The sequence below is a fragment of the Chenopodium album genome, chromosome 2 (genome assembly GCF_948465745.1).
Source record: "Chenopodium album chromosome 2, dcCheAlbu1.1, whole genome shotgun sequence".
NCBI lineage: Eukaryota > Viridiplantae > Streptophyta > Magnoliopsida > Caryophyllales > Amaranthaceae > Chenopodium > Chenopodium album.
Genome location: NC_137835.1, coordinates 56,769,274 through 56,782,797, shown reverse-complemented (window position 1 = coordinate 56,782,797; position 13,524 = coordinate 56,769,274). Strand labels below are relative to the sequence as shown.

The window sequence follows — 13,524 nt, the reverse complement described above, 5'->3', positions numbered from 1 at the left end:
TTTGATACATGTTCATCTCGCTCTTTGCGTTACATGTCCATTCTCATATTGATTGTTGTTCATTTGCAATCTAATACAACATTTATTTTTATATGTAAACATACTCATTTAGTTTTACACTTGTTCATTCTCATATTAAAAAATATTTGTTTCAATTTTCGATACTTGTTTAATATATCAAAAATTCCTCGATTAAACTTTTATATTTGTTCATTCTCGTATTGAAGATGTTCATTTGACTTTTGGTATATGTTCAGTTTAATGTAGATAGATGTTCATTTATATTTTAATACTTGTTCATTCTCCTATTGAACTATTGTAACACCCCAATAATTCTCCCTTTTCCAAACCACTTACTTTAAATAAAAAGAGAGGAGAACCATTGGCATGTTACCGCCACGTGTTAAAACGTTAAGGCTTTATCAAAGTATTGCAGCGGAAATCCAACTTAAATATTAAAATAATATAATTTAGAAAACCAATAAGTCAAAGCTTACAAATTGGAACCATAAAGGCCCTTATTAAAACCAAACCAATATTCCAAAATCCCAAAACATAATTAAAATAGTAAAACATAAATAAGTTCAACACAAAGAACGAATACTCTCAATCACACCAATCCCTTGACAATGCGTATGTCAAATCCCCGAACTTCACATCATCAAGCTAACCTGTGCAATACTGCTCCCCAATAATACAAGTGTAATAATTGGATCATCACAGGGTCATTGAAAGGCGAAGGCCATGACCAAAAGAAAACACACAAAAGCACGCAATCAGCAAAGCTGAGTACATACAAGCTACAACGCACAAAATCTAGCATGCTCAACTAGTTAAAGTAAATAAATATACAACTCGAATTCATTAATCAAGACTCTACACTTAAACAATTCAAACGACTCAACATACTTGCTAATAAATTCCAAACACTTGATTCTTTATACTTAATTTAATTAATTTAGTTGGAGTAAGCAATAGACGAGGTTGTCCAATCCACCAAATCATTTTGGTCCCAAATGACCATTTAAAATAAAAGTTTAGCGCGATGCAAGAATGGGCGCGACTCCATTCTCACAAAGTTAGTCTAGGATCCCATCTAACTTTCATTATAAAATAAAAATGTAAATACCAAAAGAGAAGAGGACATGTTGATCAAACAAGCCTCGGAAAGCCACGGGCTACCACCGTGTACCCCAACCCATAATTGTCAATACTCTAGAAGTGCACGCTTTCTAGAGTTTTACTGCTCATCCATGTTTCACTTTACGTGATTACAATTTTAATTAATAGCCGACTCAATCAAGAAGACCATACATAACAATCATACATCAATTCACTTTTAATCTTATTTAGGACAATGGTGATCACATCACAAGTTGACCTTTAATTCCATTAAACTTCCAAATTATTCAAAATTGTTGAACATAGTCAACCCACCTAGCCATTTCGGCTTAATCCACTTTTACTCAACATACTAACAAGTCATGCTCGAGTAATAAAATAAATAACAACCTTGTGAAATAATTAATAAATTCACTCCACTTAAACCATTCAATTTCAATCCTTTAATAATCCAAATGTGGTTAACAAACCGATCCAATAAAAATATGTTTGTATCAACATTCCATACAAACAATTAATCCAATATAATTCAACATGTTTGCATCCATAATTCCATACAAACATAATCAATTCACCAAAACTTGTCTCATAAACATAAGCACATGAATTAATTAAATGTATAACCAAACAATTTTCATCCAAGTGTTCTCTAATCATGAAACTAAGTTCTTTTCTTTGGTACCTAAACATGATACTACTTACAACGAAGTAGACATGCACGTACCTCGTATAAACAATCCCTTGTGCCACTTTTAATCACTTAAAAGTCTCCTAAGAAATAATCACTTCCTAGAAAACAAGCAACAATAATAAATTAATACTTAACCAAATTTCCAGCAATATAATTTAGATTAAAACTCCTTAAAAATTCATTAAAAACATGTTTTTATGGTTAATTATGCATTAGAAATACAATAGGAACAAAAGCCCCAATTTAATTAGTCATAAGAACCCTAAAATCCCAATTTAAATAAATTGAAACCCTAGGTTTTTAAACTTATAAAATCTGAAAATTATAACAACAATTATAATCTGAAATTATTAGTTTAAAACATAAAAACATGATTTTGATACTAAAAATATAAACTTTATACTATAAAATCAAAACCCAAAACTAATCATAAACATTAAGCATAAAAAAAACTTCGTTAAAAATCAAAAACTGCCCGAAAATCATATTTAGAGGCTGAATTTGGCCACTTCTTAAAACATTGTTTCCACATGGAAAACACTACTTCTTTTGTCAAAATCGGATGAGTTCAGAACCTGATCGGGATTTAAACGGGATTAATATTAACGAACCAAAATCTAAACATTAAAACACGAATTTACGTGTTCAAAATAATCTGGAATTAAGTTAAACTAATTAGTAGTATAATCACCAAAATTTCAAAACATCATTACTATAAAAGCCCTAAATCGATTGTTCATAAAAACCCTAAAATCATGATTTTCAATGATTAAAAACCCTAGGTTATTAAATTTACAAAATCTGAAAATTATAACATTTATAAAATCTGAAATTATAAAGTTTAATCATCAAAATACAATTTGATACTAATTAAATTAATTTCAAACAATAAAATCAAAACCCATAATCAATAATTATAATTACACAAATTAATAAAACAAAGGAGAAAGAAAATAAGACTAACCTTTGTGTGGGGAAATTTTTGGGGATGTATGGGGTATTTATAGGAGAGAGGGTAGTAGGGTAAGTAGGGATATTGGGCCTCATTAAATTAATGGGTCAATTAAGAAAGTAAACTGGGTTTGGTTTGTTTGTTGGACATAAATTATAGAAGGAAGGTTCATAAAAAGTTCTTTGTAATAAAATCGTTTATCAACCCCAAAAATAATTTGAAACTTTTGAAATTAAATTCCGGAAAAATACAAGTAAATATTATAAATAATATATAATTTCATTTATAATATATTTTAAAATATGGGGGATTACAACTATGTTCAGTTTCTGCCAGTGTTTTCAAATTTGTTTTTATAAATGTGTATTTAATTATCTTGTTTTGTTTATAGTGTATTTTGATTGTTACTAACATTTTTCTGTAAAATATTTTGATCTCTTATTACGTAGGACAATGAAATAAGAAAAGTTGAAACGATTATGTGTATATTGAGAAAAAAATACGTGTAAAGGAAAATGCACAAACATCATAAGAGTAGAAAGGATATAATAACCATATGACAAGGGCGATGATTCTATATACTTTTATTTATACCAAATGTATTAAATTAAAAGACAATAATCATTGTGTAAGGCACATATCATATGTATATTTAAGTTTAAGTTTTGCACTTTTTTTTAATTGTTTTTAATAAATGAAGCATGTGTTCATTTGAGAAGTTAAAAGGGTAACCTTTTATTTATTTTTATTTTTTATTTTTTTGGAAAAAAAGGATTACCTTTAATGCTTAAGAAACAATGAGTATGTATTAATTTGAAATGATATTATACTACATTGAAATATATTTTTTTCAAATTAAGCCTATTAATTTAACTAAATAATAAGACAAATTAATTATAAAATAAAATAAAAACTGTCTAAAAATAAAAATGGAGAAAAGAAAATACTAATTTGAATATAACACATCGTATTAACAGGATTGAACATTTAATGATACAAAATTGAACTTTTTTTTTGACAAATACATAATTAAACTTTTATATATTTATAAAAATAAACATTTTATATGTGATTCAAAACCCGAAAAATCATAAGATGACGCCACTGTGATGGAAAGGTAGTGTAGGCAAATCTACCACAGTTCTACATTAGGAGTATAGGGGTGTAGGTAAAAATTTATAGATTTCTCATTTAATTTAGGAAAATTTGCGAGAAAGGTTGTCCACTTAAAAGTACTTTCCTCGCAAATTTTCCTTTAATTTATAGGTTGAGGGCCCACTTTTTTGTTGTTGTTGTTGTTGCTGCTGCTGCTCATGGCCTCCATTATAATTGAGACGAGCCTATTCATCTCCCATTCCATTCCTCTATTTCCCTCCCCTTTTTTTCAAATGCTAATCAACCAAAAGCGTAAATAAACATAATTGCACGAGTTCATCTACGACTCTGCGAGTAACCATAATATAGATACAATTACTATCATTACCCAGAATAAGGGCCATTGAGAATTGTTTGCCTCATAGTGAAAGAAAGCTTTTCTCTACTTTCATATACATTGGCACAAAATTGCTTCTTGCCAGTACCAGATTACATGAAAAAGAATAACATATTACAAGCCATGAGAACAAATAAAGAAAATAATGGAACTAATGTTAAAAAAAAAAAAATTATAAAAAAAGAAAACAAGAACCAACCATAAAACTTTTAGTATTTCAAAGAGTATTATGGCACACAAAAAATGTAGAACTGTGCATAGTGTTTTTTTTTTTTTTTAGAATTACTGTTTTTGACTAACCTACACTCGTCTTCGGCCACTGACTGAATCAACAGGAGAAGAGCTTGCACTAGCAGGTTTTTTCAATGCTGCGAAAAAAAAAATAGTGAATGTTTAAGAACGCGACACTAAAAAACATTTTGATCAGAAAACAAAAGAGTGCTTATAACACACCAGAAGCTGCTCTTAGAGTGGACTTTACTTCTGACAAACGGGATATGCCGGCTGCTTTTCTGGCTGTTGCTAACCTTGATGGTTGAGAAGGCCTTGCAAGCATTCTTGGTCTGCACACAAAAGAAGATCGCGTTATTGTAATTCTAGTGTGTACTCGTGCATATTACAGTAGTTTGTAAGACAAATTTAATGATCATTCTGACATTTTCCTGTTTTAATGAACTTTTTATTTGGCCTATACCCACATAATATGATTAATAAAGTACTTTATAGTTTTGGTTTTGACTGCATTCCCAACATCCAAGGTATTTGCCATTAAAAATTAAGAGTGGAAAATAAGCAGAGTTATGCTAACTGAAGTTTTGATAGTATACTAGTTATTTATGACTTCACATACTATTGTAGAACATATAATGAATGCGACACATGAATTGTACGGTTGCAGAGGAATCAGGATATCAAACACGCTCAGGACAAGAAGAAAATCTTATAGCAGGAGAAAAAAAAAAATAACTTATGCAAAACCTCAAAACAAGAGAAAAACACAGAGCACAAAATAGTCACCGTAGTTAAAAAACGTACTTTTCTCCTCGCTTCTCTGCACTATTTGATGGTTTGGTTGCCTCATGTGAAGAGCTTGCTTCGTAAGTGCCATCGATGTCTGTGCCAACAGAGAGATCACCATCAGATATTTCACTCAATCTGTCATCATTACTAGAGTCCCCCATACCAATCACATCATCAACCATTGAAGTCCCACCAGAGTTATTTGGTAGCCGGGGAGAATCCTTTTGGTCGTTTAAGTCATTCATGGACCATGATGCTCGTAACCCTTCATTTTCATCTTCATGTATGGAAAGGACACTAGGGTCATAGTTCTTCAAAACTCCATCCTGATCAGAAGCTGATTTTGTACGAATTCCCATGCGTTTAACATTAGATACTTTTGGACTTCGTTGAGGACTACTTCCAATGGACTTTGTTGATGGTGATAAAGATCCATTCTTTAAGGAGCTTAAGCTCCGCCTAGAGATTGGACTTCTGGGATCTTTCAGTAATCGTTCAATCTCCTCATCTTTTTTAGCTATTGTATCTTTGAGAGATGCCACCTGAAAGTCACACATAAATCAACAATAAGGTGTATGATTCTAAACAATCCATATAGTAACAACATTCAAGAATGTTTAATGTTCACAAAATTATACTTTGAAGTAATATTTAACACAATTATAAGAAATATATTGTCCAAAATGTATCTCATAAATCTCAAAAGCAATGTATAATTTAGATGGGAAAGGGAAGAGGTGATGGAGATCATCGCAAATTTAAAGCATTCTCATTACAAGAACAACCAATTTGAAGGGCATACTTAAAACAAAAGAGGTTGATTTTTTAAAATCAAATTTTTTGTCAAAATAAAACATAAGGTCATAAGCAATAAGGTACTTTACAAGTAATAAATTTCATTTCTGTGTCCTTTCTTTCGTATCACTTAAGAAAAAGTTTCAATGAATAAATCCAATATTGTGACACCTAATAGTCTAGAAGATTTCTGTTATACATGCAAAAGTCCTTAACTGAGCTAGCAATCATATTTCAATTGGAAAATGGCAGAGCTACATGCCTACATGTATCAAAGGATCTCGATCTATTGCTTTTATGGTACATGGTATATTTTCTTCTGCAGTTTTGAACCTTACTGATTGATTTTCGCAGCATCCATTGCACTAAAATTGGCATTGATATTCCAGATCATCTCTGTATGGTCTCATAACAGTTAAACTCTTAATTAAGGTCTTCATACTTCGTTTAGCTACACATTGAATCTTTTCTGTGTGGGTTTTTAAGCAACTACACCGGTAGCTCTGATTTTATAAACCCATAATATGACAACTGATACAGTACACCCAAAAGCACCAAACATGGACCACATATGAAACTAATTATGAACTTTTATCGAATTGAACTTCAAAGCTGAATACTAGTGATAACATATAATTTTAAAACTAAATATCAATGCTATTTGCCACAATTCCATCAAGTTTTTGCACATCATTAAACTTTACCTATAGATTACCATTGAAATGAACTTCAAATTAATTTTACTATTTCCAAGTGACATGTTTACAACCACATATGAAGCATTGTTGAGGCATGCTGATAACCAATCAATTCAATGTCACTAATGTAATTCTTTTTATAGTCATTTTGAAAAATGAACCTCTTATCAAAACTGTAGAGAGTAGATGTATTTGTATAAAACATAATAACCTACAGCAAACTAAAAGTACTAAACACAATTTGATAACAATGTGAGGTCATCAATGAAATCTCAACCCTTCAAATTATTTTATCTAACATTTTCAAACTTGCAACTACTACTTTATCTTCTTACTCTTTTTCCATTCCAAGAAAGCTGATGATTTAGTTGTTATTTTGTTAACAAGCTAGGAAAGCTTAATTTTAGTTTTGAAGAAGTTATAGTTTGGATTATTAAGCTGCTAAAGGGTTATTGATATTATTAACATAAGTTAAACATTTTGATTCAATAAATATTAAGTTATAGTCATTATTCATCAGCGAACAGATTAGCTAGGTGCAGCATGCAATATGTTCTTGAATGCACCACATACAGATTATACACATTTCTAGAACCAAGACTACTATACTTAATATCAACCAACACTTTATGGTGATAAGTTGAATGGTTTGTGAAAGTATTATATAAGATAAACTAAATGTTTGTATACGTCTTGATTTCTAAAATTATTATAAATGTTGATCTTTGTGGCTTTTTCATATTTAACTATCATGTCAAGCAGATTGTTCTACTTCATTTAAAGTCAATCTGTGTAAGCATTGAGTTACATAACATAACAAGCACCTGATCCATTAATTCTCTGACATCTCTGCCCTCTTTATTACTCCGTGCAGCACCTAGCTCAACACCAGACACCCTTTCAGCAAATTTTAAGGTGCTTAATGATTCAGTGTATGAATTCACGTCAGGATTAATCTGAACAAACATAAGTGTTTTTGCTCGACCACCTGAAACATTGAAGGCATGAGTCAAACTATCAAGTTTTGGTAAACACCATGAGGAAAGTTATCAAAAAGTGAGTTGCAGGAAGAAGAGAGGGACAGGAATGAAGTTAATGCGTGCACCCAATGGGCAAGAAAAGAGAATTAATACCTAGAGAGGCCTGAAGAACCTGCGTAAGCTTGCTATTTCTGTATGGTACATGGGGATTTTTCTGAGAAAGTGAAAAGATAACATCCCCGAGAGCAGATAGTGATTTGTTGATGTGTTGTGCTTCCTTTAACCTATCCCCAGTTGCTTCAGACCTGTCAACTCTCTCACTACCAGCAAGATCTACCAAATGAAGACTGCCATGTGACGTTGCTCCAGATTTTAACTCTATTCCCTGAACATGAATGGTGACAACACTGCACAAGTATTTACAATGCATAAGGTCAAGCTACTAATAATACTCATTTCAGATCAATTTTGACGTGAAATCTTGTCAGTTTGACCATCCCTTTCAATCATTCAGTCCTACAGTATAACAATGAAAGCACAATCTAATGAATGTATTTTTTAGTATATACCAAATGATGCTTTATCATAGTCTCACACATTATATAACAAAATAATTACCAATTCTAATGCACCTTAGACATCAAAGTCAAATGTATGCTATTACTTCCTCTATTTCTTTTTACTTGCAACACTTTTTATTTCACACTTGCCAATGCATATTATCAATCAGTAGTATCTTTAATAATCAATAAGAAAAGTTTATAATTGATATTATGTAAGCTTAATTTAATATGAATACACCAAGATCCAACAGGCTATATTTTTCCTTATCTATAAATCATAAAATGTAGTCAAAATTTAAAATGTGAATATTACATTAATCGAAGTGCTGTACAAAAAAAATTGAAAAAAAAAAAAGTGAAGTATTTTAAAATGGATAAGAAAAAGTAAGTCATAAACTCTTAACAGCATTGCGCCTCACCTGTGCGAGCGGCTACTTCTTTCATTCATTGCAGTAGAACTAACAGATCTGTTTGATAGTCCAATTTCCATCAATTCAATGACATCTTCAGTGGATCTGACTGGATGCATACTTGCATCTGGGACAGCAAGTCCATGCGGTTGAGGAGTGGCTAAAATCCCTAGTGTGCGCAAGTTAAGGAAACAATTATCTAACATAGCTATAAAAATAACTTATATGACGCTAGAACTTATCAGTCATCATGCTACAAAAACTGTAATAAAAGGATATTTCTTTTGCGAACCATCATTTGAGAGTAAATCCCGAATTTGTTCATTATATATTTCAATCATTTGAACTCCTATCTCATAGGAAAAAAAGCTCTTTCTGTCTTCAGAGAGTTGGAAAAGGTCATCTAAAGCACGGTAATTGACCCCCCAATCCTCCTTAGATGCATTATCCGGTCCACTCTGCCACAAGACCAATGAAATGAATATCTCTCAAGGAGACAACACATCCTTTTGAATACAAGGGAAAGGAGAAAGGCATACCATTGTGTATGTTTTTCCAGAGCCAGTTTGACCATAAGCAAATATGCAAACATTGTACCCATCAAGAATAGTTCGTATCAACGGTTGAGTATCAGAGAAAACTTCAGCTATTACAAGTAAGAATATACAAGTCAATAGAAAGTTATACTAACACCAACCAAAAAGGGGAGAAAAAAGAAGTATCATAATGGTATAATTAGATCCTAAATAAAAGAGAACAAGAAGAAAAAAGAAACCTTGAGTAGCCATAGGACCATAAACCTTATTGAATCTGAATGATTTTTGTGCATCGTTTGGTTTGACAGGATTTGCAACAGTCAATTCTCCATGTTCCCCAATGTTCTCTAAGATTGTTTGCTTTTGATTCTCCCAGGGACGGAGTGGCCTTACTCGACAATATACCCTAATACTACCTGTGCAAATAAGTAGAACACAAAGGATAACATAAATAAATAATCATATCTCCCCTTCCCTGCACTAACTGTGGCATAGCTAAAACAACATCAAGAAAACAAACCTTTTAAATCCTGAAGCTCATTAAATAATTTGCGATTTTCATTAAGAACTTCATGATAACTCTGAGCTGCTTTTGCTAAATCTTTAAGCTTTGTACCTGAGCTAATTAAGAACCTGAGTTATATAGTAGAAAAAACAATGCTATCCATAATCTGCAGAACAAGATCCACTTCTTACCTACATGGTTCAATTCCTCCAGGTAGGTCCTCTGTGACAACAACATTTCTTGCTTGATGTTATCAGAAGAGCACCTAAGCTCCTGAGTGTTGGCAATGTATGAATTCATAGAGTTATGACAAGTTGATTTCCCATGACAAAACCGATAACACAAAATAATAAAATACGTACCTTTAAGCCAGACCACTGAATCTTCACAAAGGCTTCATATACATGCTCTTTCTTGCTCCATCTATGATTTTTTGTCTCACAACTCATTTCAAGTTCTTTGACTTTGACCTTTGAATCTTCCAGAAGCTGCTCTTGTTTCCTTAACCTTTCCTCCAATTCAGATTTTACCAATTTGGCCTCACTTTCAAGCTGCAAACTATGGATTTCATTCGTTTTTTTGGCCATTTCCAGCTCCTGTTTTAGAGATGAGATTTCAACCAGGTCTTCTTCCTTAACCTTTGAATCTTCTAGAAGTTTTTCTTGCTCCTTTAACCGCTTTTCTAAGTCAAATCTCTCCAGTTTGGCCTGTGTCTCCAACTCCATGTAGCGCAGATCATGCATTCTTTTGGCCAATTCCAGCTCCTGTCTCAGTGTTGAGACCTCAAGATTATTTTCATCCTTCTGTTTCTGTAACTTGGTAGCTTCCTGTTGTTCAAACCTTTTCTTCTCCTCCATCTTGCTTTTCTCAGACTGTGCATTAATAAATTAAAATGACAAGAAGTTTAAGAGTTTCATGAGCCTTTCACATCTAGAAGTAAACAGAATAAGTACACGATAATTGCAAGGAATAAGTCAGACGTCTGAATTTTGAATGAAAATCAATCCAAAACTTTAGAACTTGTCTTTGGCCCATTCAAGTCCATTGTACAAGAGTTAGCTAGTCTAAATCAGCACATGATGTTTTCAGGTGTAACAGGTAAAAAAAAAGGCTCAACATAAAATTATTGTAACAATTAACGTGATTGAAGTGGCACATTTATTGAAATAAACAGATCCACTTCACACTTTTTATGAAAAACTGTAATGAACATCTTTCCAAGATTGACAAAAATATACAAAAAAACGTATTATAATTCATAAACATCATCAACTGTACCTTTATATGCTGGAGCTGGTTCATCACAATCTGTCAAAAGATGGACAATATTTGAGTCACAAAATGATGGCAGAAAATGGTAGTTTGCTAAAGCAAGACCAAAAAAACAATTAAAATACTTTTTGAACTACCTCACTCTCCTCACTGGTCCCTTTGGCAAGGGCTTCAAGCACTTTAATTCTAGACTGATATTTTTCTTCTCGTGCCTTAAATACATTGCTTTGCTGCAGAAGAGAAAAATATGGATACTGTTAATATATTCAAAGAAATTTGGTAACAAAAAATAATTTTGAGGAACACATTACAGTGCGCAAATGCTCTGCTTGAGTTGCTATCCGTCTCTCTATCTCCAGCACAACTTTTCTTAGAAGGCATGCTACACGCTGACAAAAGGAAATCACAACAGATAAATGAAAGAAAAGATAAATTAGATTATTTACTCAATCATCTCCAAACACAACATTAACTTTCAGAAAATGAAGAACAAATTTATAGTACTTGAGGTATTTCAGCATTTTTTCTCTCTATGCTTTCATCCAGAATTCCATTGATGACACTCAAAAGTGACTGAGTTGGAGCATTCTGCACAAAAGATGATGATTATGACCTTGAAAGAATTTGCATCTCGAATGCTGAGATTCACAAATATGTAGAACTTACATCTAAGCTATTTGACTTTAACATTTCTGAAATTTTCGTAGCAGAAAGATCAGTATAAAATCCTTGTTTCATCTGAAACACTTCATGGAGCTTATTTCCACCATGCAGTAGCTTAGTTGGTGATTCTAAAAAAGAGAAAAATGTGGTAAGGAAAAATAAAGCAGGTCATGAACCCATTAGACCTGAACATATCTGAACTTATTGGACCTCAACTTCTTATTTAAACAATTAGCCCTAAGCTTCTCTAAACTTATTATTCCTAAACTTATCTGATCTGATTTTCAGTGAACTTATTAGAACTGATTAAGTGAATAAAAGGTGGGAGAATACAGCCCTGGATGTATTGTTCCTGAACTTATAAACCTTGAACTTATATTAACATCTGAAATTAGTAAAAAGGGTCTCTAACCTGGTGAAAGTGGACTACATCCACGTTGAAATTTTGAGTCTGACAATGCCTTCCGCCTTTCATCCACAGCTTTCAGAACTGATCCACCAAAATTTGGCATTGAATGTTCTTTGAGTGCTAAAAGGCAATCTAGAACAGGTTTCATTGATCCCTTCAAGCCATATAAAGCAGAAAGTTTATTCGATTAGTCTGGGTTGCCTTACCCTTAGCATTTTCTATACTAAGCTCAGAAACTTATAATACTATAGCTGCTCATGGTTATTTGAAAACATTGTTAAAATAATTTTACGAGTCTAATTGAATTGGAATAATACTATCATATTCTCTAGAGGATAGGTTACACAGTGCACCAAAAAGAATGGGAATGGAGGAAAGATATCAGAATCTTGTTACATTAATAGCATATGTCAAGAACAGCAATTCTGTCTTCAAAAAAAGAACAGCCATTCTGATATTCATTCTTAGCAGTGTGCATGTTACCTTTATGGAAAAGAATAGTATTCACGCGTTCATACGCTTATCATAAGCTATCAAAATGACACTTGCAACTTAAAATCCACATATTTATTTGCAGTCAATAATACCTTCTCTAAGTCTGATGTTTCAAAACTAGGCAGCCCATTTTCAGACATGGCAGTGATAAACCTCTGAATTTTTCTTCTCTTGGACTCTGGAGAAGGACTAGAATCATCAACCTACAGAAAATCGATAACTTACTGTGAGAAAAATGTAACAATAAATATAGCCAACACCATACGAAGAAAGAGTATATATATATATAAAGCATCTTACTAACCTCATCATTAGAAGTGTATTTTAACTTGTGCAATATCTGACATAATATGTCGCCATCAAGCAAAGACGCTCTCATTTCCTCATCTGAAGCTTTTACTGATAGGTAAAAATGAGGGACTATCGTGTTTATCCATTCAACGAGAGACATACGCTTTTGGACTGCAAGTAACAAGTACATTCAGTCATTTTAAGAGGATTGTGGTTGAGAGACATGACAAACACAGTCTGCATTCCTTACCCTCAGCCTCGAATGTGGGACTAGACACCATTTCAAAAGCATTTCCTTTAATGTTAAACCTCGGACTGGTATTCATTATGTCAAACTTTTCAGACATGAACTCCAAAACTCATTCATATATGATAGGGTATACGAAGCTCCACATCAATTCAATTGCTGTGAAAATCTAGACAGCGGAGAGATTCTAACTCTATTGTCTTCCACGCTACCTTAATAGGAATACCCTACAAAGAAGGATGCAACAGTCAATTACAACCTGTAGAAACATACTAATAACATTCACCAGCAACAGATGATTCACACATTTTAATAAATTCATATTATGGAGTTAAGTAAATACGAGTCTTCCATCACTTTCAAGAACATCAATTCTTGAAGAA

At 32.4% G+C, this 13,524-nt stretch overlaps 1 protein-coding gene across 1 annotated transcript; it reads right to left on the bottom strand.

Annotated features, from left to right (window-relative positions):
* Nucleotides 1–4,557: 4,557 nt before the first annotated feature.
* On the bottom strand, nt 4,558–13,241 carry LOC145572959 (kinesin-like protein KIN-14C). The gene is made up of 22 exons (XM_081631770.1): nt 13,145–13,241; nt 12,908–13,065; nt 12,696–12,806; nt 12,112–12,262; nt 11,703–11,827; nt 11,541–11,624; nt 11,348–11,425; nt 11,174–11,266; nt 11,043–11,072; nt 10,403–10,636; nt 10,127–10,234; nt 9,956–10,037; nt 9,780–9,875; nt 9,499–9,675; nt 9,263–9,369; nt 9,016–9,181; nt 8,733–8,892; nt 7,904–8,157; nt 7,595–7,758; nt 5,293–5,819; nt 4,711–4,820; nt 4,558–4,625 (listed from the first exon to the last, which is right to left on the bottom strand). Exons 1-22 carry the CDS (start codon nt 13,239–13,241, stop codon nt 4,558–4,560), a joined length of 3,180 nt encoding a protein of 1,059 aa, XP_081487896.1.
* Nucleotides 13,242–13,524: the final 283 nt, after the last annotated feature.